The following is a 23305-nucleotide window of genomic DNA, read 5'->3' as shown; positions in this document are numbered from 1 at the left end:
TACAGCCAGTATGGAATGGCCACAGTATCAGATGAAACTCTGTTTATTAATGCATAACATTTCTGATGTTGGGATATGTGTGAGAAGGGAGAAGAATTATACCTTTTTAACCTGCAAGTGGAGTAAAAATTGTAAGGACTGGAAAAGTAAAATATCTAATGCTCTTTGAACACAAACCTTGAGAGGAAAATGGACATTGGTTTCATTAAAACATTCAATCAGTAGAATGAGCTTGGAATATGAAATAAAGTGACATACAAAACTAAAATGTCCTGTGGATATAGTGTTCTGTTTTACATTGGAAGAATATTTTCTGCTCTTCATAAAACCTGCACCATAAAACATTTAACAGCTGTAGCCTGATAGCTGTAACACAGCAGCTGCCTTCAAACAGGAATCTCAGTCTAGACTGTCATTTAATGCCCAGACCTTCCCGAGGGGGTATGTTTCTCTGCATCAGCTCAATCACCTCAGGGAGGAAACAGAAAATGGGGAGGGGAATGTATTTCATCTATTGAGCACACCTCCCAGCTGGTTGATAAAGGATCCGCATCTGTTTGAAACCTGACTGGTAATGAAAAGAAAATGCAAAGTTAGCACCTGAATTTGCAACTTCGAACCTCAGCTGATTTTTCATGTTTTTGACTTGTTGCTGGGTTCCAAAGCTGCCTGGATTGTGTAAGTAGGCTAGAGGCATAGTCTGAAACCTTTGCTTTGCTGATTATAGCATTTCATGGATGTTTAAGTACACCCTGGTTAACTATTGAGAGTTGTACATTGTCTTGGACTACATAACCCCAATTGTTTGTCATTTTAATTATTGACCCGAACCTAGGAGCAATATTGAAGAACATTTATCTCCCTTTTGTTCTTCCCAGGTCCATTCTCATTAGTTTCCTCCCCCACTTGTTACCCATTAATATCATTTTTCATTTCTCTAGTGAGAGATAAATAGTTCTTCTGGTCTTTTATCAAAATTAGTTAAATTGGAGAGTACGGCAGGTTATACATGTCAAGTGTAAAACTTTGCAGAATTCTGTTATTAAATGCTAGGTTATGTTCTATAATCCACAGAGGTAGAAAAAAAAAATTAGGCCTGCATTCAAAGTTAGGAAAGAAGAAATGTATCTCTCCCATGGCTAGTCCTTCCCTACTGTCTGCATACATTGCTCTCCGTTGTCCTCCCAGCCTCTTTCTCAAAGTCCCAGTAAGAAGCAGCATTCCTCTCCTCTTGCCAAAGTATCACCGAGTTGGTGCTGCCAAACCTCCCATCCTGCTCAGCCCTTTCTGTATCGCCTCTTCAACTCTCTCTGTGAATCGCTCATTGTCCCTCTCCCATTTCCTTCCAAACTGTTGATTCATTCATTAATAAGCCCCTGATGTCCACAACAATAGGGCAGTTCTTTAGGGAAGGAAATCTGCAATCTTTACCAGGTCTAGCTACAGGCCCACAGCAATGTGATTGACTCTTAACTGCCCTCTGAAATGGTCCAACAAGCTACTTAGCTCAAGAGCAATTAGGGGTGGGCGATAAATGCTGGCCTTCAGGTGATGCCCAATCATGTAAGATTAAAAGCAAAATCATTCATTTGTCTGTAACTTGCCTCTTACTGAAACTGCCTTGGGTAATGTTCTACCCCACACTCACCTGAACTATAATGTTGTGCGGTTCCTTTTCGGCAAATTACATACAGATCTTTCATTCACTGGTACTTTCCCCTCCTTTGAGCTCCTCACTTTGTTCTGACCCGTTCTTGTAAAGCACATTTTGCCTCCTATAGTTAAGGCCATCCATTCTGTTGATTACTGGTTCTTTTCCTCTAAATCTAGCCACTTGTGCAAGCCCTCCTTCCTCTTCCTCACCATCAGTGTCACCCAGGCCTCAAACTCTGGAATTCTCTTTGGGTCCATCTGCCTTCTAACTTTCCTTCTCCAAGATCTTCCTTAAATCTCACCCAGTTTTGGCTCAACCTGCCTAATATGTCCTTTAATTCAGGATCCACTTTGTTTCTTCAGCCTCTTTGAAGGGCATTGGGACAATTTTACCTCCCTTAAGAACATTAGATAAGTTGTTGCTGTGATAGTTTATTAAAATTAAGACAACTGGAGAATAGATTAAGCTACGCAGAACTAGTGTAAAAAATAGTTGCATCTGTTATATTGTGCAAAATATTTCCACAGAGGTGGAAAAGCATTGGGCCTGTATTCAAAGTAAATATATAGCTTGGTCAAGCATTTGTGTACTCATGGTTGTCTAATCCTTGTCAGTGTAACTGCTTCCTTTGCACAATTGAAGCCACTTTTGAAATTGTCGAGTCATTTGATGGATTCCACGCCTTGTCAGATGCAATATCTCACAGTCCAAAGATGTGGGGGTCAGGTGAATTGGCCATGCTAAATTGCCCATAGTATTAGGTGCATTAGTCGGAGGGAAGTGGGTCAGGGTGGGTTACTCTTTGGAGGGTCGGTGTGAACTGGTTGGGCCGAAGGGCCTGTTTCCACACTATAGAGAATCTAATTTAATCTAAAAAATATCAGAGGAATATGCAGTGTTCAGGGGAGATGATAGCCTTGTGATATCATCACTGACTGTTAATCCAGAGTGTGGTGCTGGAAAAGCACAGCAGGTCAGGCAGCATCCGAGGAGCAGGCGAATCGACGTTTTGGGCTGGAGCCCTTCATCAGGAATGAGGCTGGGAGCCTCGGGGCGGAAGATAAAGCGTTCTTCCTCCAGGCATCAGGTGGTGAGGGAGTGGCGTTGGAGGAGGCCCAGGACCTGCATGTTCTTGGCAGAGTGGGAGGGGAATTGAAATGTTCGGCCACGGGGTGGTGGGGTTGATTGGTGTGAGTGTCCCAGAGATGTTTTCTAAAGTGCTCTGCGAGAAGACATCTAGTCTCCCCAGTGTAGAGGAGACTGCATCGGGAGCAACGGATACATTAAATGACGTGTGGAAGTGCCCGTGATACTTTGATGGATGTGGAAGGCTCCTTTTGGAAATTGGCAGAAGGAACGGTCTTTGTGGAAAGCGGATGGGGTGGGGAGGGAAATATATCTCTGGTGGTGGGGTCCATTTGTGTGTGGTGGAAATGTTGGTGGATGATGCAATTTATAGTCCAGACAACCCAGGTAAAGTTCTGGGAAGCCAAGTTTGAATCCTGCCATGTCAGATGGTGGAATTTAAATTCACTAAAAATCTGGCATTAAGAGTCTAATGATGACCACGAATCTATTGTCGATTGTTGGAAAACCCCATCCTGGTTCAGTAATGTCCTTTAGGAGAGGAAACTGCCATCCTTGGCCTGGCCTCCATGTGACTCCAGACCCACAATAATGTGGTTGATTCTAAACAATTAGGGATGGGCTATAAATGCTGATCTAGCCAGCGATGCCCTTGACTTGTGAAGGAAATTTTACAAAAAAAGTGAACCTCCGTTTCCTTGTAATTGCTTCACTATTTGTAGTCTTTAAGTGAATGTTTATCTAGTAATTCAAACAGGAAAGCACTTGATAGTTGGATTCATTTTCCAGATTCTGTCACTTCCCAAATTTTTAGTATATCATTATGTGTTCAAGGTTTATTTTATTGCCACGTATCCCTATATAAAAAGTTATGCAGTTTGCTTTATTCTTCCTTTTTTTTCAGCCTCGTAGAAGAGAGAGAAGCTGGGGAATCACTTCTTGCTGCTTCCCAGTCGGAATGTAACCGTGGGAGCAGTATGCCTCGTGTCTGTGCTATCAGTGCTGAGAGATGCATCATCAGGGATCCTGCCATCTGCTCCTTCATTGTGTCAGATGACATCATTGTAACAGTGATAAAGGAGGCTCAGAAATGGAGGGTGACCTTCCTCAGACTCCCACCTGCAGGCTGCGAGCTTCAGTCATGCAGAAAAATTGAAGACATGGACTTTGCTTTTCATCCCAATTTCCCAACTTGTGAAAAATCACCCAAAACGATTTCCCAACCAGTGTTACGTTGCATTTACCCTCAACCAGTGAAGGATTCTGAGAAGCAATTGAGGGATGATGATCACATGTCTCTTGAGCCATCGCTTTTTAGCCTGCTCTTTAGTGTGGATGCGAACATGCTGAATTCTCCCATCATCCTCATTGGGTTGCCAGATGGCCAACTTTGCTTTGTGCCAATCAAATGCATGAGCTCTGAGGTCAGAGGTCACGCATCACGAGTAGCAGTGCTGCACCATCTCGAACAACCAGTAGTTTTTATTGGGGCTGTGTCAATAAAACAGGATGGGAATAATGATCCTGGACACCAGCCACCTTCGGACAAGCCGTTGATTCCTGATGGTGTTGTGGTAATCGGGAAAGGTGGCAAAATAGTGATTATCAAGGCCAGCCTTCAAATGGAGATATGGTTTCCCAACTTCATTGAGTATCACGTTCGAGGGCCGGTCACCAGTGCCTGTTGCTGTGCTAGTACCCTTTACTACAGCACTTGCAGGGATTTCTTCAGCATTGAGTTTGTCCAAAGAAAAACATCCTGTGGAGTATCTGGAAGGACAGCAGATGAGAGGATTAGCCAATCAGATGGTATTTTGCCATCCATCCTTACTCCCATTAGTCTGAACATCTGTGGAATTGTTGCTGTTTCCACCCCGTCATTGACACCCAATGGTAATATTATCTTAGCTAGGGATCTGGTTCTGATGAAAGGTCATCATCCTGAAGCGTCGACTCTATTTCTCTCTCCACTGCTGCAAGACCTGCTGAGTATTTTCAGCACTTTCCTTCTTCTGATTTCATTGTATTCCTTACTGACTCATTGTTTCCAACATTCTCCGATGGGTAACATAAGTTCAGAGAATCTGAAGTAAGGAGTATGCATTGGAAGAAACTGACTGGAGTGTGGGATAGGAACAAAACTAAGTAACAGGCTGCGAGGACATGCCAGTGATGTAGATTCTGGAGTAGAATAGGCAAATGCTTAGCAGCAATTCTGTTATTCCCAAATCTCTCTCTTTAAAAAATAGTCTGGAATCCCTCAAAATCCTTTCTATTAAAGTTTTCTCATTTTGGCATTTTTGTTGCTATTAAACACAATCACAGTCTCGTGAAGGCCCCATTGTCATGTTTAGCATCATTCATGTAAGAGCCAGCAGATTGCTTGCTGACCATCAGTCAATATTTCTTTGCTGCGGATCTCCCTCACTGCAAGAACTGCTACTGATTCTGTGGGAGGATAGTATCTGGAATTCATTCTACTAAGCATTGTTCTAATTTACTTGCTCAAGGATCTCACATCTCTTGGGAGTGGAAATATTTTCTGTTCTGTGTCATATTATTGCATTAACACTCTAACCACGAACTCGTGTTTTAGATGAGCATTCTGTGCTTGACAAAGGCACCTTCACTTTCTGTCTGCTTGAATGTTCTGGTTCTGATTCTGACACGGATGGCAAGGTTTTAAGCCGCCGAGTCACCTCTTGGGTTCTAAGACTGGGATGCAGGTTTGCTGAAATGGGTGGTGTAAGGTTTCTCTCTGTTCACAATTTGTGTCTTTAACCAGGTGACCTCACCTTTGTAGCACTGACTGAGAAAGGCAAGGTGATGACGTGTACTTTACCTTCCAGTTCAAGTGCAGTCGAAAGCATGAACTTCAAAGCACCTAGCGCAGGGCAACGCATTAAGGATCTCCTCGCTGGGATTGGCAGTGTCACTGACAGGTAGGAGGATAATATGAGTTAAAGCTTTTCTATGGATGCACTGCCTGGTTAGTGCCAAGTCAGATAGACCACTCATACAGACAGTTTACAATGGCCAATAGTGGCCCTTGTTTACAGTGGGGTTGCTATTCCTGATCAGAAAATGAATGGTGAGTGACACCAGTTTGAGTTTTGTTATGACACCATGTTGGGTTGCTTTATCCTAACCCTTTTTTGAAGTTTTAGGAAGAATGGCAGCATAGAGACAGAGAGCCTGTGTCGATTCACTGCTTTCTCTATTATAACTTGAACAGTATTTTGACAGGAAATACCAATGAATGCCCCTTCCCTCACAGTTCCTTGCTGGCTCCTGGTTGTTCTGATAATAATGGAATTTGTTTGTGGAACTCTCTCACAGCAACCTCTGAAGAAGAGCGGATCAGGACAACAGTAAAATCAAAATTCACTTGTCATTTTTCTCTCGTCCCCAGAATCACATCCCTGAAGCATGTTATGCAGCAAAAAGACAAAGCTTTAAAGGGGCTGAACCAGGACTTCAACATATGCTGTGGACTGCTATCCAGTCAGGAAGATCAGGAGAAGGGAATGGTGTCTTCGAAACAACTAATCAGCTGTTGTGTCACTGCAAAGTGGAACCGCTTACTGCTGCAGGATTCACTAGTTGTTTCTTGCATTTTGGAGAACTTCAGTGATTGGCCACTGGAACACAAGTGGTCTCTTTGTGTAAAGGTTATTAAGCAGACATCTGCTTTGACCAAAAGCTCAGACAGCACAGCTTTTACTTACAATTTTCCCATTACTGAACTTGTACCTGGAAAGAAGATGGAGGTCACTGTCCCTTTGAACTCTGCGAGTGATGATTTTATTGCATTTCCTGTGTCGATTCACTGCTTTCTTTATTATAACTTGAACAGTATTTTGACAGGAAATATCAATGAATGCCCCTTCCCTCACAGTTCCTTGCTGGCTCCTGGATGTTCTGATAATAATGGAATTTGTTTGCCTTTAAACACTCATGTGATTGATTTGTTAGATTGCCTGCACATTAATGGAGGAGGAGCAGCTGAAGTGGTACCAGCTCTGAACATCAACCGCAAATCCAGAACATCAGACCCGTTAAAAATATTTCTGCAGTCCTTGATGTGCTTTGAAGCTGACAACGTTAAAAACAGTGAAAAGTTAAAAGGCTCTTTCAGTGTTCCGGCTAGTGAGAGTACTGCTAAAGAACCTTTCTCAGCTTCCATCAAGTTGTCACCTGAACTGCTGAAGGCTGTTCTGAAAGATTTGGGCACAGGTAGGGAAGTTTGATTTATGAATAATGGACTGAGATCTGATCTGTTAACATGTATATCTGAGATTGTCTACCTGCTTTGATTTCAGGCACACTTACCTGTGGAGTGACAGCACCACCAATCTGTATCCAAGGCCTCTAACCATGGCTGTTCTAAGCTTGTGACCAGGTAGCACTGAGCAAGGAACTTGTGCACAGAATTTCCCTGGGACACTTTCTGGCCATTGTCAGTGTCTTTTCAAAGACTCAGCCAAGCTTGGTCATTCTCACAAAACAACCCAGTGTACTAACCCACTGAAATGTTGGGAGGCTTTCTGAGATCGATTTTGACTGTGTGACAGTGCAAAATGTGCGATGACAAGTTGGCAGCCTCTCCTGACTTATTAAAATAGTTCATGATTTAAACAAAGTCTTATGAGTTACCCTGCATTGGTTTGCTTTGTTCTGCATCTATTTTTCTTTCTCTTGGAGATACTGAGGTTAGTTCCACATTTAGCTGTTGACCTCTGGTATCTCACTGTTCATGTGTTGCCAGGTTATTCACTGGGAATCCAGCCTCACACTACGTCTTGACGTGTAGACTCTGCCCCAGGGTACGATTGGGAGTTGGCATTTTCTCAAGGTCAGGAATGAATTGTTGTTTCACTAGAGGTGCCGTAAATAAAATGGACAGTTGGGAATGGTGGACGATACTGTTGCAGTTTGTTCTCACTGGCGTTGTGGCCACGAAAAATTCAAAACTGAATAGCTTGCAACCTTCTTGGATCTGCTGTGTGTCCCTCCTGGCAGTCTTCTATATGGAATTTTCTAGAACTCTCTCTGGCTGAAGCATCAGATTTTAAAAACCCATGAGTGTTTTGACTAAGTTCAGCCCATAACATATGCTACAGCTGATTTTATCATTAAAAGGTTTTTCTTTTGAGGGGCTGTTTTGTCACTAGGGTTTCGTATGGCCCACTTAAACTGGAAAAACAAGCAGCAGGACCATCTCAAATTTTGGCTTTTTACATTCAAGTTGTGACTGAAGAGCGCACAAAGTTGCCAGCTATGGTTGGATGCATGCCTGGAGGTTAATCACATGACCTTCTTGTGGCCCACCCAGTCAAACAGCCTGTTTTTCCATCTCCCATTACTGTGTTTAAAGAAAACAGGGGAAAAAATGTACAATTTCCTCTCAGCTTACATTCAGAAGGAACATCTAGGTAATTATCCTTAATTCCAGGATGATCAAATGGAGCTGACAATGTAAAGGAATATTTGAGTGTTATGAAATCAGGGTAAAGTAAAAAAAAAACTAAAAGTAAAGCTGTAGCGGTCATGAGTTCAGTGAATTTTATATGAAAAGTAGTCACTTAAAGAAGCTTCCAGTTTAATGGTACCAATGCGTTAAATTAGCCTGGTGTGGATTATTTGAGTTTAGGGTATCTTTATTTCTTCTGAGCCAGTTTTCTTGATATTGAGTGGTGAGCTGGCAGGAGATGGTGGGCTTTGAGCCATTTGTACTTGGTCTCACTGATAAAGGTGAGCACGACTCACTGAGCATAGGGCTAGCTGTGGCAATGGTTACACAGATGAATTCTGTGGGGAAAGTGTCTCGTTTTGCTCTGCCGTAATAAATGTGGTGAAGCTGGTATCTAATTAAAGTACTTGTTTCTCATTTCAACATTCATGGACTTGGTTTGGGAAAGGGTAGCTTATTTAGTTTGGCAGGTTTGTTAAACGTGTGATTCAGAAGATACTGTCTAGCAGAGACAGGCCCTTTTTTACTTAAGGCCAGCTATTTCTTACTGTTTGGTATGTGACATTGTATCTTCCTCCCACCAATACTTCCAAGTGGATTTTGAAAAACAAAATAATTTCAGGAAATAGGACAGTGCATTGTGCCCCTGTGTTTATAAGTTAAGTCAAAAATAGATAAGATTGAGCAAATGTGACGGAGAGATCGTTCGTTTGTATTTGGCATAAAATGTGCTTGATGCTGATCCCAATTTTTATTGACAGAGAGTCTCCACTGTTTCCAAGTCCTCCAGCTCCAATTCTGCCCATGGATTTATTCAAGATTAATGTTCAGCACTTTATTGTTCCAGTGCTGAAATTGTTGCTAACTCAGGGAATGTGCTAGAGGCATCTAACAGCAGGTTTTGTTTACTGAAATATTACTGACTCCCTTGTCAGTTCGGTCTCAGACTGATACTGCTGCAGGTACTAATTTAAAATAGAAGACTGTGTCCAAATCAAGAGATGTTCCATTGTCCTGAAAACACTTACTTCTCTGCCTGTAGCGAGATGATTAGAACCTGGATTGGACAATGTGGGTTATGTGGGAAGATTGGCTAGCTTGGGGTTATTTTCCTTTTACAACAGAGGAGAGAGACTTGATTTAAGACCTGATTTAAAACAACATAGTGTCTCGTTAGAGTGGATAGGAAAATCCTATACTCCGTAGATGTGGTGACCAGAACAAGGGCCATAGACTTAATGCAAGCGGTAGCAATTTTTTTTTGCTGTAATTTGAAGGAAATGCTTTCACCCAGACGGTGGTCAGAAATTGGAAGGCTCCGCATGAAAGGGGCTAGAGGCAGAACCCTTCCTAACATTTAAAAAGTACATGTATATGTTCAGAATGGCTGTAACCTGCAAAGTTACAGATCAAAGGCTGGAAAATAGGATTATGCTGGATGGTTGTTAACTAGTATGGATGTGATGGGCCGAATGGTTTTTGATATCCCTGCTATTACTCACGATGAACTGCACTACCATTTTTTCAATTAAGTTTTACCTCAAAGTGGCCCCCTGTGATTTCCTGGGGACGGCTCCAGGAAAACTAACTTCAAGTTTTCCGTTCATTGCTTTTTTCTACAGCTTCCTCTGGTGAGGACACAACAGCAACATAACTCCAGTGTCTCTATATAAGTAAACAATTCTGAAACTTCAACAAAATTCTATCTAATCTATTGTTTTACTACAGTAATCAGTAGATTGCTGTGGAATCAGTAGATGAATTGCAAGGGGATTTCAGTTATTCTGCTTTAACATTTTAATTGAGTGTCCTTTCCATGATTGACCCATAGAGCATTTCCACTGAGTTGGTGTTTTCCCTCTTTTTTTTTTCTTTCCCCACCTCCCCCCAGGAAATAGTGCAATGAATGGATCTGATGTCCTTCAGTGGCTGTTCTCTGGCAATCCTGAGGTGGCAACAATAAGAATGCAGCCTCTACCAATGGTGCACTGTACTGCACCGGACGACAGCAGGGTCCGGATACTTTCAAAGCAGGTGAATGGTTAATGCTTGCTCTGTCGGAGGTTGTCAGTTAGTTAATGCTGGGTTTTGTGAATTCTGGTCACTGTTATGAAGGCCTATCTAGTGAGAAACAAGAATTTTCAAGAGCAGAATTGACATTTGATAAAGTGGCGAGGGAGCTGGACCTTTAAATTTTAGTATGAAATTAGAAAAAGATTGCGATATTGCTTATTTCCATTAATTGTACTACTTAATTCAAAATGGATTATTTCCCTCTTGTAGGCAGCATTTAGGTGCATGAACCTTGACCCAGCCTTGCAGACACACTGATTCTGCTGTTACCCCTACAGGTTGCCATTGCTGATTTCTTTGTTGATGGACCACTCAGTGTCATGGAAATTGTGATGGAATGTTCTTCGCTAACCACGCTTTGTTTCTTGCATCAGGCAATTACACGGCGTGTCCAGGTAGGATGTTGACAGTCTGTGCTGGCCAGAGCTACTCCTGACCTCACTGCTCTACATTGACCCTCCACTCAGTCACTCAGAACTCTAATGGGTCCTGCATGGTGTGACTCAGTGAAACATTGATGGATCCTTGAAAATTTAATGTCAAAAGATTTGGTTACAAAGTGCACCTCCACACACATTTATTGCATCTGCTGTACCCGATGTGGCCTATATTGGGGAGACAGGCCGCCTACTTGCGGAACGTTTCAGAGAACACCTCTGGGACACCCGGACTAACCAACCCAACCGCCCCGTGGCTCAACACTTCAACTCCCCCTCCTACTCCACCAAGGACATGCAGGTCCTTGGACTCCTCCATCGCCAGACCATAGCAACACGATGGCTGGAGGAAGAGGCCCCTCCCCCAAGTCCCTCCTCCTTACCTTTTATCTTAGCCTGGTTGGCACACTCTCCTCATTCCTGAAGAAGGGCTCATGCCCAAAACGTCGATTCTCCTGCTCCTTGGATGCTGCCTGACATGCTGCGCTTTTCCAGCAACACATTTTCCGCTCAGTTACAAAGTACAATCAATGATTGAAACATTAAGCTCTTGCATATTGAAAGGGACAGGCAGCATGTTCCTGTTGTTAAAGAGAGACGTTTTTTGATTCTTCCCAACATAAAGATTCTTAAAGCAAGATTCCCTCTTTCAGATTTCATCCCCAGTCAAAGGAGGCCATTTGTGAGCGGGCCCTCGATCTGGTATCCTTTTCTAATGATTGGTGAAGCAGTTGTAAGATTCACTTTGACGGTTGTGTACTTTCTCCTTGTTTTCATTGGGGCAGTAGAGCTGTTAAATGGAGCTGATAAAACCAGACTGATCTGAGTCATGTTTCCATCCAGCCATCAATGTCTTGCTCTTCTCACAGCTGATGCATGGCCCAACCACAGCACTGCTTTAAATGGCTTTACTGGAGATACAATCTGCAAAGAGGTGATCTTGTGTTTAGAATCTTTATGCTGATAAGAATAAAAAAAGTTTCCCTTTAACAGCTTGTACCTTTTGATAGATGAGAGGACAATGTTTCGACCATGTATCTGAATCTTCACTTTGTCTTTGTTCCTCAATTGTTTATGAATAGAATTGAGTTATTCTGTTATGCAAACAGTAAGGGTGGTGGGAGGATCAAGGTTGACAAAAGCGTACTGTCTATGAAGCCCATCCCTGTAAAAGCCTGTGGATGTTCTATCTTAATATCATGCTCTTGTTCTCTCCCCATATCCCCTTGATACCTTCTGTATCTAGAAATCCATTTCTCTCATTTTTAGTGATTTAGCTTCCACAGCCCTTCTGTAGTAGAGAATTCCATAGGTTCACCTTTTCATAGAATTCCTACAGTGTGGCCCAACAAGTCCACACCGACCTTCCATAAAGTAGAAAATGTGTTGCTGGAAAAGCGCAGCAGGTCAGGCAGCATCCAGGGAACAGGAGAATCGACGTTTCGGGCATAAGCCCTTCTTCCATAGAGTAACCCACCCAGACCTATTCCCCTACTCTACTGCTCTACATATACTCCGACTAATCCACATGTCCTTGAACACTAATTTAGCATGGACAGTTCACCTAACCTGCACATCTTTTGGATTGTGGGAGGAAATCGGAGCACCCGGAGGAGACCCATGCAGACACGGGGAGAATGTGTAAACTCCACACAGACAGTTTGGAATTGAAGCCAGTCCCTGGCACTGTGAGGCAGCAGTGCTCACCACTGAGCCAGCTGCCTCTGACTGAAGAAATTTCTCTTCACTTCAGTCCAAAATGACCCACTGTGTATCTTGAGGTAATGACCATTTTCTCTGGACACCCTGATTAGGGGGATTATTATCACTGCATCCAATCTCTCCAATTCAGTTAGATTTCAATTTTCTATCTTCTCATTCTTCTAAACTCCCGTTTAAGACAGGCTCAGTCGATGCTATCTGTCTTCATATGACAGACCTGCTATCCCAGGAATCAGTCTGGTGAACCTTCACTGTGTTCCCTCTATGCCATGCATATGTTCCTTTGGGTAAGGAGACCAAAACTGCATACACTATCCTGGCTATATTCTCATCAAGACCTTGTATACATGCTTCCTTGTTTACAAGCCCAGTAAGACTTCCTTGCTGCTGTCGTCAACTCTCGTGCAGTGAAAGACAACATACTGTTTGCCTTCCTGACTGCTCGCTGAACTTGCATGCATGCTTTCTAGTCTGCAATGACACCAGATTCCTTTATACGTTAGCATTTCCAAATCTATTGCCATTTAAACAATGCTCTGCCTTTCTGTTTTGCACTCTGAGGTGTAAAATGCCACATTTATCCATGTTGTACTGCATGTGCCCATGCATTTTCCCACTCATTCAACTTGTGTAAGTCGCCCTTCAGCCTCTCTATGTCCTCCTCCTCACTCACAATCTGACCCAATTTTGTAACATCAGCAAAATATGCTGGAAATATGACATTTTGTTCATCATTCTAAATCATTGATATATGTGCTGATTGGTGGATCCCAGGCACTGATCTCTACAGCATCCAGTTGTCACCGCCTTTCCTTCTAAAAGCAAATCATTTATTCCGATTCTGTTTTCTGACTGTTAACTAATTCTCAAACCATGGCAAAGTGAGGACAGCAGATGCTGGAAACCAGAGTTTAGATCAGTGGTGCTGGAAAAGCACAGCAGGTCAGGCAGCATCCGAGGAGCAGGAAAATCAATGTTTCATGTAAAAGCCCTTTTGCCCGAAACGTCGATTTTCCTGCTTCTCGAATGCAGCCTGCCCTGCTGTGCTTCTCCAGCACCACTCTGATCTAATTGTTAAACCATACCAATATATTACCATCAATCCTGTGTGCTTTGAGTTTGCACACTAATTTCTTTGAAGGATTTTATTAAAAAACTTTTCTAAAACCTAAATATACCATGTTCACTGATCCTCCCTCCTCTAATAGTTATGCCCATTAAACAAAAATCAGTAGGTTTTTAAACATGATTTCCCTTTCATAAATCCATGTTGACTTGTGTAATCCTGTTGGTATTTTCTAAGTGTCCTGATACCACATCCTTTATAGTATACTCCAACATTTTTCCTCCTACTGATGTTATGTCTTTAATTTACAGTTTTCTCTCTCACTCATTTTTTAAAATACTGGTGTACATTTGCCACTCCCCACTCTACTGGGACAGTTAGAGAATTTATAGAATTTTGGAAGTTGCCAACAGTGCATCCAATATTTCCATGACCACCTCGTTTTGTGTTTTGACATGTCGATTATCAGACCATGAGGATTGATCTGTTTTCTGCTCTGTTCATTTCTATTCCTGCACTCCTTTTTTTAAAACACTAATATCCTACAATTCCTCCTTCCCAACAGACCCTTGCTTGAGGGATATGGGCCAGGAGCAGGCAGGTGGGACCAATAATTTTGGAATTAAGTTTGGCATGGACTGGTGGTCCGAAGGGTCTATCTCTATGCTGTACGACTGTATGTCTATGACTCTGTCTTCTATGAAGAAGAGCCAAATGTAGCTGTTTAATTGCTCTGTCATTTCTTTGTTCTCCGTTATCAGTTCTCCCATTTCAGACTGTAAGTGGCCTATTTTTGTCTTTACTAATCTTTTTCTTTTTAAATACCAATAGAACCTCTTACAGTCTACTTTGTGCCTTGCAAGTTTACACTCAATCTGTTTTTCCTCTCTTAATCAACTTCTTGATCCTCTTTTGCTGAATTCTAAACTACTTCCAGTCCTGAGATTTGCTACATTTTGTGCAAATTAATATGGCTCCCCTTTGGATCTAACATAGTAAATAAGAGAAGTTAAGATTATGTTCTTTCGTTGGATTTTCGGTTATTATAGCTGTGGAACACTTGGCAAAGTGACACTGCAGTGCCGTGTTAGTGGAAACGTACAGTGTAGGTATATTTGGCTGTTCCAATACTGTGGGACCCTCACTGGTTCCTGCCATTGCAAGTCAAAATGATCTCCAAGATGGAGGGCTGGTCGGTGGGGAGAGGAAATGAAGGCACATAGAAGTTTGCTATCTCCACATTGGAAAGGTGGCAAGATCCGGGGGAGTGTTGGCTCCATGAGGCCTGTCTTCACCACCGCATCCTCAAAAATGAGGCCTTCACTGTGGGCTACCGGCGTATCTCATTGGTTGAGAATTGGTCTCCTGCCTGGGGTTTTAGAGAGGAATAGGGTGAATCAGGAAAGAAGAAATAACAGCACATTTTTACCAGGGAAAAACACCAGCTAAAGCACTGGCATGGACGGACAAATCCTTAATCTTTACAGTTAAAGTAATGCTTAGTTGTAGAGTAACTGCTATTTCTCATTCAGTCACTGTTTGTAAAAAGTAATGAAGTGTGAGGGATGTACAATGTAACCAGATGTTTGAGACCTTCATAGCAAACCTGTCATTTGACCAATCTTCTCAAATTGATTAATTGTACTTATGTTTCTTTTACACTGAACAGATGCTGTTGGAGCAGAGTTCTCCCAGCAGTGACTCATTGCCTGGCTTTCGAGTACAGTGTCTAAGACGGCTGATACACAATGCAGAGGTAAGGGGAGTGTAAAATAAACTTGGGAACTCTGCTGAGACTTGAGTGAGGGGCTCGGCAGATGCGGGGAAGGCAGACTGTGCTATTGATTCGTTAATTGAAAACCTAAAGCCCAAGCTGTATACCCCATATATATTCCCCTCCCTCCGATCCCTCCATCATTCTTATAGTTCCTGAAGTCTGGCAAATTACGTGATAACACAGTGTTGACCCTTGGAAAAGGTTACATCTTCAAAGTCGATCCTAGGATTATGTTTAAACCTGGATCAGTAACCTGTCTGAATTATAACTGAGCATCTCCTGGATGCTCTCTCAGGCAGGAATAACTGGGAGAAGGTAAAAATAAACCAGTGTGCATCCGATCGAAATATTTCAGTTACCAAAGGTAGAAATCATTTAGATGAGTCCTGGAGGCAGCTCCCTAAAAGACACTCATTTATTCTGGCAGCATTCTGCACAACCAGCCACATTGGGACTGGGCACCACTGGTCTTACTGGTTTGCTGTAGTGTGTGTGTGTGTATATTCTAAGACAGGGATGAGAACATTAGTAACACCATCTGGCCTTGTTTCCTGAGCACCCGGCTACGGCTTCTCAGTTGCCAGCAAGTCTGTGCTATGTCTTTAACATTGTTAACTTATTTGAGCCTATGTCAAGGTTTATGAATGAGCTGTTTTCTTATTGTGCTCAGCAATATCTTAGGTCAGTATGATACTTCCTGCTAGACTGGAGGAGTGTTTGTTAGAGAGGCTGGCACTGACAAAGATGCCACGCAGTCAGCAGGGTCCCAGGCTTGATTCTCAGCACTTTTTTTTATTTCAAAAGTTTATTCAGAAGAAAATCTTAAATACATACAAACACAGCTTAGTTCTGTACAGTAGCATATGAAGGAACAAGCAAACATTGGAGTTTGACTTTGTACAACAAACAAGATCGTGGCATTTCTTACTGGTGTAAGATTATATTTACATTTATTTGAGGCACTGGAAGGGTCCAATAAGTGAACAAACCTCCATTTAACTTCAGCAGGAAGACCTCATACAGTGGTCTTCCTCCTCTGTGCCTTGCCAGCTGCCCCAGGCTTTCATGCGTCCCCCAGCAGGTAGTCCTGGACCTTGGAATGTGCTAGTCTGCGACACTCGGTCAGGGTCAACTCCTTGTTGTGGAAGACCCACAAGTTTTGGACAGACCAAAGAGTCTTTCACTGAGTTGATGGCTCTCCAGGTGCAGTCAATGTTTCTCTTGATGTGCATCAGTACTTTTTCTTAACTTCAGAAATATACTTTATTCATAAAAGAAATATTTATTTACATAGTCACAAATGCACTTCAGTTCCGTACAGAAGCACATCAAGGAAACAAACAAACATTGGAGGTTGACACTATCCAAACAAACTAAAGGCATTTCTTACTTGAACCAGACTAAATTTACATGCGTTTGAGGCAACAGGAGGGTCTGTTAACTGAACAGACCCCCATTTACCTTCAGCAGGAAGACCTCAGACAGTGGTCTTTCCCCACTGAGCCTTGCCAGCAGCTGCCCCAAGCTTTAGTGCGTTCCTCAGCACGTGGACCTGAACCTTGGAATATGCCAGTCTGCAACACTCAGTCGAGGTCTGGAAGACCAACATGTTTCAGGCAGACCGAAGAATGTCTTTTACCAAGTTGATGGTCCTCCAGGCGTAAGTACTCACCAGTTGGCTGATACCTATTGGAATAACAGGAGAGCCATTCCAGTTCAGTCTCCCTGTGTTCAGGAGGGGAAACGCTCGGTCAGGTTCTGATGACTAATCATTGACTTCTTTTGGAAACTGGTCTTGGGTTTCAGATGGAAACAGAATTAAATTTGGTTGTGCTGCTCACATAGAGTCACACAGCACAGAAACAGACTGTTTGATCCAACCATGCCGAACATAATCCCAAACTGAACTTATCCCACCTGCCTACCCCTGGCCCATATGACTCCAAACCTTTTCTATTCATGGATCTATCCAAATGTCTTTTCAATGTTGTAATTATACCCACATCCACCACTTCCTCAGGAAGTTAATTCCACATGTGAATCCCACTCTGTGTAAAAACAATTGCCTCGTGTCTTTTTTAAATCTCTGTTCTTTCACCTGAAAAATGTGCTCCCCCTAGTCTTGAAATTACGCATCCTAGGGAAAAGACAGCTACTATTAACTCTATCTATACCTCTCATTATTTTATAAACTTGTCAGATTGCCTCTCAACCTCCTATCCTCCAGTGAAAAATATCCCAACCTTTATTTATGACACAAACTTTCCATACCCTGGTAAATCTCTTCTGAACCCTCTCCAGCGTAATATTCTGCCTGTAACTGCGCGACCAGAACTGGACACAGTATTCCAGAAGAAGCCTCATCAATGTCCTGTGCAACCTCAACATGACTTCCCAACTCCAATACTCAAAGGAATGAGCAATGAAGGCAAGTGTGCCAAACACTTTTTTAACCACCCTGTATATGTTATGCACTTATGTATTATGTACTTGCAACCCTAGGCCCCTCTGTTCTATAACATTACCCACAGCCCCACCAGAAATTGTGTAAGCCAACATACAGGATTTCCTCTACAGGGTGACACAAACCATGAGATGGGTCAGAGAACACATATATGCACGATGTTTTTCACATCAGATGCTATATAAATGATCACCATTGGGGCTATTGTTTAAATGAACGAGAATGTCAAGCAATTAGTAAATAAAATACAGACAGCCAAATTTTGAAAGTACTGTTCAGGCTTGGTGAGAAGTTCTGATTCAAAGTTTTAAATGAAAGGAAATTGATTTAAACAGAGATGTTTCCCATCACTTATTCTTGTTGCTGAACCTGCTGAAAAAGGTTGAAAATTAATCTTTATTTTGATCCTGACTATAAGAATCTACATCATAAACCAAAGGGCAGTGCAACTGAAGAGATCCTGCCAGTGAATCTGTTAAGGCATGTAGAGACCTATTTAGGTAACAGTAGTATGTAGGGAGAACAATTGACTTAGCTACCTCCAGTTGGTGAAGAGCACAGTGAATATTATTTTCTGGAACTGAATAAAAATTCTATCACTTGGGGATGTGCTGTCATCTCTCAATTCTACACTCTGCAATTCAACAGTAATTTTCTTACTGAGAGGTTTCTCAGTCGGGCATAAATTCAAAAATGCAGTGCATGTTTGGTTAAGACTAGGTGCTGATGTTATTATGATCTAACAGACTATACATGGTAACAAAGGGCAGAGAGTATCTGATGTTGGCTGTTGAGTCCAAATAGGCATCTCCACAGGGACACTTGGAAAATCAAAGGTCATGTGAAAAATTCGGAGATGATTTTGCATTGGATGCCAAATGGTTTAGGAATTTAGAATTGGGGGCAACATTTTCAGGAATGATAGTTCAGCCAATTTGGACTAAGGTGAGGATGAATTTCTTCCCACAGAGGGCTGTGTATCTTTGGAATCTGCTGCCTCCAAGAACTGAGGCTACTCAATTGAGTAATTTCAGGGTTGAGATCAACAGACTTTGGGACAACAGGGAATCAAAGGTTATTGTGAACAGGCAAGAAAGTGAGGTTGCATGAGTGGTTAAGTAGCTAGTCAACGCACACTGTTTCTGCATCTGTATGATGACTAGTATGTGACGTAGTGAGGGGCTACCATCACCAATGCAAATCTAATTTACTATCAGTTTCAGTGCTTAATTATCCAGATCAGTTAGTGGTATTGTATTGTGAGCTTTTTGCTGGGATGTTGTTACGATAACTCTTGATCTCTTCCTGACCAGTGAACCTCAGCTAATACAGGTGCAGAATACAATTTCCTGCGTTGTTTGATTCAAGCACTTTAATTTGTAAAGATTCCTCTTCATTCCTGTATACTTCTGCAGAAAGAGGCTTCAGGCCAACATGTGTGTTCAATTTTGTATCTATTATATGCTCAATCTGCAAAAATAAATTTATTCTGATCAGAGCTGAAGTTGGCTGGTTAGCAAAATTGGTCAAATTGTACACCTGGATCTTACATTTTAAAAAGGAAATCTGGAATTGAATTTGACTAAGTAAAACAAATCTGATGAGTTGATGCTTAAGGAATTTCTAACTTAACCACATTTTAGTTGGGACACCGATTTTGTTTATGGAATTGAATCTGCCTCCTAGTCAGATTCTGTAGGCCAAATTATGCTAAGACTGTTTTTGAAAATGACCTAAATATTAGTGTCGACTATAAGAAAATGCCTGCTGCAGTAAGGATTTTTTTAATGGAGAATTTTCTTGGCATGCTAGAGGCCTCTGGTGGCAGTAGATGATAATACACAAAGCTTTCCATTTTGCCATTTTGCTCCAAAGAACAGTGCACTGTAGCTGGTATAGGACTCCAGTTCCACACTACATTGAAGACTGTAAATATCTCAGGGCAACTAAGAGTGGGAATTAACACTGTGCCCACAACTCAAGAATAAAGAGAAGTTTGCGACTTCTGAGAAGATGTCCTTATACTGCAGTAACAAATCTTTCATCTGCATTTTATGCTCCTGAGATAGATAGCTTCCTAATTCCTCAAGGACTTCTTCATTTTTAAATCTATTTTGAGGCACATCAAAATCCACATCATCTGCATTTGATTCCTCACTCGGTGGGGCAGTAACTAATACTTGTTACTCCAGTTCTTTCTCTCTAGTGTAATTTGGTTTCAACATGTTCACATGACATACTCAATACTTTTATTTTCTATCTGGCATCTTTAGTAGTTCACCTGACTCAACTTTTTCTCAATTTGATAGGGAACATTAAATCTGGCTTTGAAGGGATCTCCTATCACTGCTAACAGTATTAACACATCAGCCTCTCAGGAAAAATCAGAATCTCAGAGCTTTGACCTGCCACCTGCTTCATTCTACATCTGTGCCCTCTTTAGCTGCTGTTTAGCTAACTTAACTACTCTAATTAATCTCTACCTCACCTCCGATATATAATCCAAGTGTGAGATCTTCTCTTCCTCCTCTCCAATACATAATCTAAGAGTGAGATCTCCGATTTTGATCCTGTCAATTTTTCTTTAATTAATTTCAAAGGGTCTCTTACTTCATGACCCAATATTAACTCAAAGGGAGTGAACTGAGTAGATTCGTTTGGGCATCTCTAATGGCAGACAATATGAATGGGATACCTTTATCCCAGTCATTCGGGTAAGCCTGACAGTATGCTTTCAACATGGTCTTCAAGGTCTGATGCCACCTTTCTAAAGCTCCCTGGGATTCAGGATGATACACACTAGATTTAAAGTGCTGTATACCTAAGCTATCCATAACTTCCATCAACAGCCTAGCAGTAAAATTAGACCCTTGGTCAGACTGACTCTCTCTGGGTAGCCCATACTGTGTGAAGAAACCTATTAACTCCTCTACTACTCTTTTTGCCTTGATACTCCGTAATGGAATTGCCTTCGGAAATCTGATAGATACGTCCATTATAGTTAACAACTAGTGGTTCCCACTTTTAGTTCTCGGGAGGGGACCGACACAATCAATTGTAACCTGTGTAAAAGGTTCTTCAAATGTGGGAATTGGAAAAAAAGGGGCTGGTTTTATTACCGCCTGTGGCTTACCTACCATTTGGCATGTATGACACATTCAGCAAAAGTTAATGAGATCCTGGTCCATTCCAGGCCAATAAAAATGCTTTTGTACCTTAGCCTAAGTCTTTCGTACCCGTAGGTGACCTCCTACAGGTAGTTCATGTGCTACCCATAACACCTCCTGTCTGTATGCTACCGGCAATACAATCTGGTGCACTTTGGCCTATTTTTCTTCTGCACTAATCTGCCGTGGTCTCCATTGTTTTCAGATAATAACCCTCCGGAATATTCTCTGCCTCCTTTTCAGAGGACACATCCACATATATATCTTTTATTGTCTTGTCCTGCTGTTGCAAGTCCCTTAGCCATTCAGGAATAAACACTTCTGTCTGACCCCCTGCCTGTTCAGGTCTTTACTGAACCATTACATGAAACAGGGTATCCACTAATTGAACCTCAACTCCTTCATCTTTCTCTTTACTTTTCACTTCATGCTGTGACTTATGATAATGGGATCTGGTTACCACACAGTCTGGGAAAATATCAGGATATTTCTGTTTTAACTCCTCCATTTCTTGGTCTTCCTTGGACTTCTCCACAACAAGGGGAGTCATTCCCACCTTGGACCCTGCTGAATCATTCTCAAGAACAAACTGAATTCCTGGAACTGACACTCTGTCAAACACTCCCACTGTAACTTCCCCAGTCTTAAGTTAGCACTCCAACCTGATCTTACACAGATCTTTCTGTCCATCTATCCCACAAATTACCTCACTCTCGGGTAACAGATCAGAAAGGGTGCATATTCACTCATCCCTTACTATCAGCAACTGGTTAGATCCTCTATCTCTCAAACTTATAACTTCTTGTCCTTCTTCCCTGTTCTTTCTGAGTGAACTTTACCCATGGAGGTGAATTGTTTGTAGAGATCAGGTACTAACCACATCCCTAGCCCTTGTCTGGGCTGTGCACTTTCCTGCAGCTCCTTGACTCTTCTTGGGGTTTCCTTACTACCTTTACTAATGTCACTGGCTTAGCTTATTTTACTACATCTTTTCCCACAGTGCTTTTCTTTAATGACCAGCACTGTGACTTTACATGTCCCACCTTCTGGCAGTGAAAACACCTTTTCCCACTGCCCTTCTGAAACCACTGGCACTGTAATTTACTGTGCCCACTCCATAACAGTGGAAACACCTGAGGCCTTTCACCTGCTTTTCACCCTCTTGAGCTTCTTTTTTATCCTGTGGTAAATTCTTAGCAGTGCTGTCTACTCTTGGGTTTTGTATTGTAGGATCTCCCTTTCTCCCAACTTCCGTCCATCACAGGATGAAATTCTGGCTGAAAGCTTGACTTATGCACCAACATGTACTCATCTGCTAATTCTGCTGCCCTTCTCACTTCCTGAACTTTCTGTTCCTCCTCATGAATTCTTACCAACTCCTCCAGCAGAATAATCTCTCTTAGAGCCTCAACTGTCTTATCTATTTTCAAAGCATGCACCCATCAGTCAAAATGACTATGCTTAATTCTTTCGAACTCAACGTAAGTCTGACCAGATTCCTTCTTTGTGTTTCTGAACTGCTGTCTATGTGCCTCTGGTAACAATTCATAAGTACTTAAAATAGCCTATTTAACCTCTTTATAATCTCTTGACACCTTGTCTGACAGTGTGGCAAACATCTCACTAGCTCTGCCTAATAGTTTAGTCTGAACTAGCATTACTCATAAATCCTCTGACCACCCCTCTGCCTAGCCAATTTTTTGAATGAAATAACAAAGGCTTCAACTTCTTTCTCATCAAAATGTGACAGAGTTTTGACATATTTGTATATATTACTACCTTCTCTTTTAATCTCTATCCTGTTACCTTGACTTTGCTGGCTAAGTTGCAACTTCTCAAGTTCAAGTTCTCTTTTTGTCTCTCCCTTCTTTTTCCCTTTGCTCAGCTAAAAACCTTCTCTCTCTCTCTCTCTCTCTCCTGTCTCTCTTTCTCTTTCTCACTCCCTTTGTTTATCTTCTAACTCCATTTTCCTCAGTTGTAATTTAAGGTTTTTTTTTTACCTCTGCTGCACTTGTCTGTTTCTTTGACACATCTAAGTGTTTGAGTAATTCCCTTACAATTTCAGCTTTACTTTTGTCCTTAGTTAAACCCAAATCTAACTTATTTACTAATTCTAAAAGTAAAGCCTTTTTCTTTTCTTCTAAACTTTCTTGGCAAATTTGAGAATCATCTTCAAATTCCAGAACCTCTTTAGCAATTTTAAGAGCCATTTCTCTCTCTTCTAATTTAATCACCGAAATTAAACAAATTGTCTCACCTATGTTTTATTTAAAGATCTAGGACACTAACCTGCAAGTTAGCCTGACGTCGGTGGTAGGCAAGTTGTTGGAGGTAATCCAGAGGTACACTGTTTACAAGTATTTGGAAAGGCAAGGACTGATTAGGG

At 41.8% G+C, this 23305-nt stretch overlaps 1 protein-coding gene across 4 annotated transcripts in view; it reads left to right on the top strand.

The window, feature by feature from the left end:
• Window positions 1–23305, top strand: part of faap100 (FA core complex associated protein 100) — a 36012-nt gene that overhangs the window by 9349 nt on the left and 3358 nt on the right. For 2 of the 4 annotated variants that reach the window (XM_043714780.1, XM_043714782.1), the window contains exons 3-9: window positions 3645–4633; window positions 5526–5682; window positions 6153–6976; window positions 10105–10247; window positions 10565–10681; window positions 15181–15267; window positions 17590–17716. In XM_043714780.1, coding sequence (XP_043570715.1) covers window positions 3645–4633; window positions 5526–5682; window positions 6153–6976; window positions 10105–10247; window positions 10565–10681; window positions 15181–15267; window positions 17590–17716 — 2444 coding nt within the window. The other 2 variants (XM_043714781.1, XM_043714783.1) reach the window with 2 other exon arrangements.

Source organism: Chiloscyllium plagiosum, chromosome 24 (assembly GCF_004010195.1).
Source record: "Chiloscyllium plagiosum isolate BGI_BamShark_2017 chromosome 24, ASM401019v2, whole genome shotgun sequence".
Classification (NCBI taxonomy): Eukaryota; Metazoa; Chordata; class Chondrichthyes; order Orectolobiformes; family Hemiscylliidae; genus Chiloscyllium; species Chiloscyllium plagiosum.
This window is presented reverse-complemented; position numbering and strand designations above follow the sequence as displayed.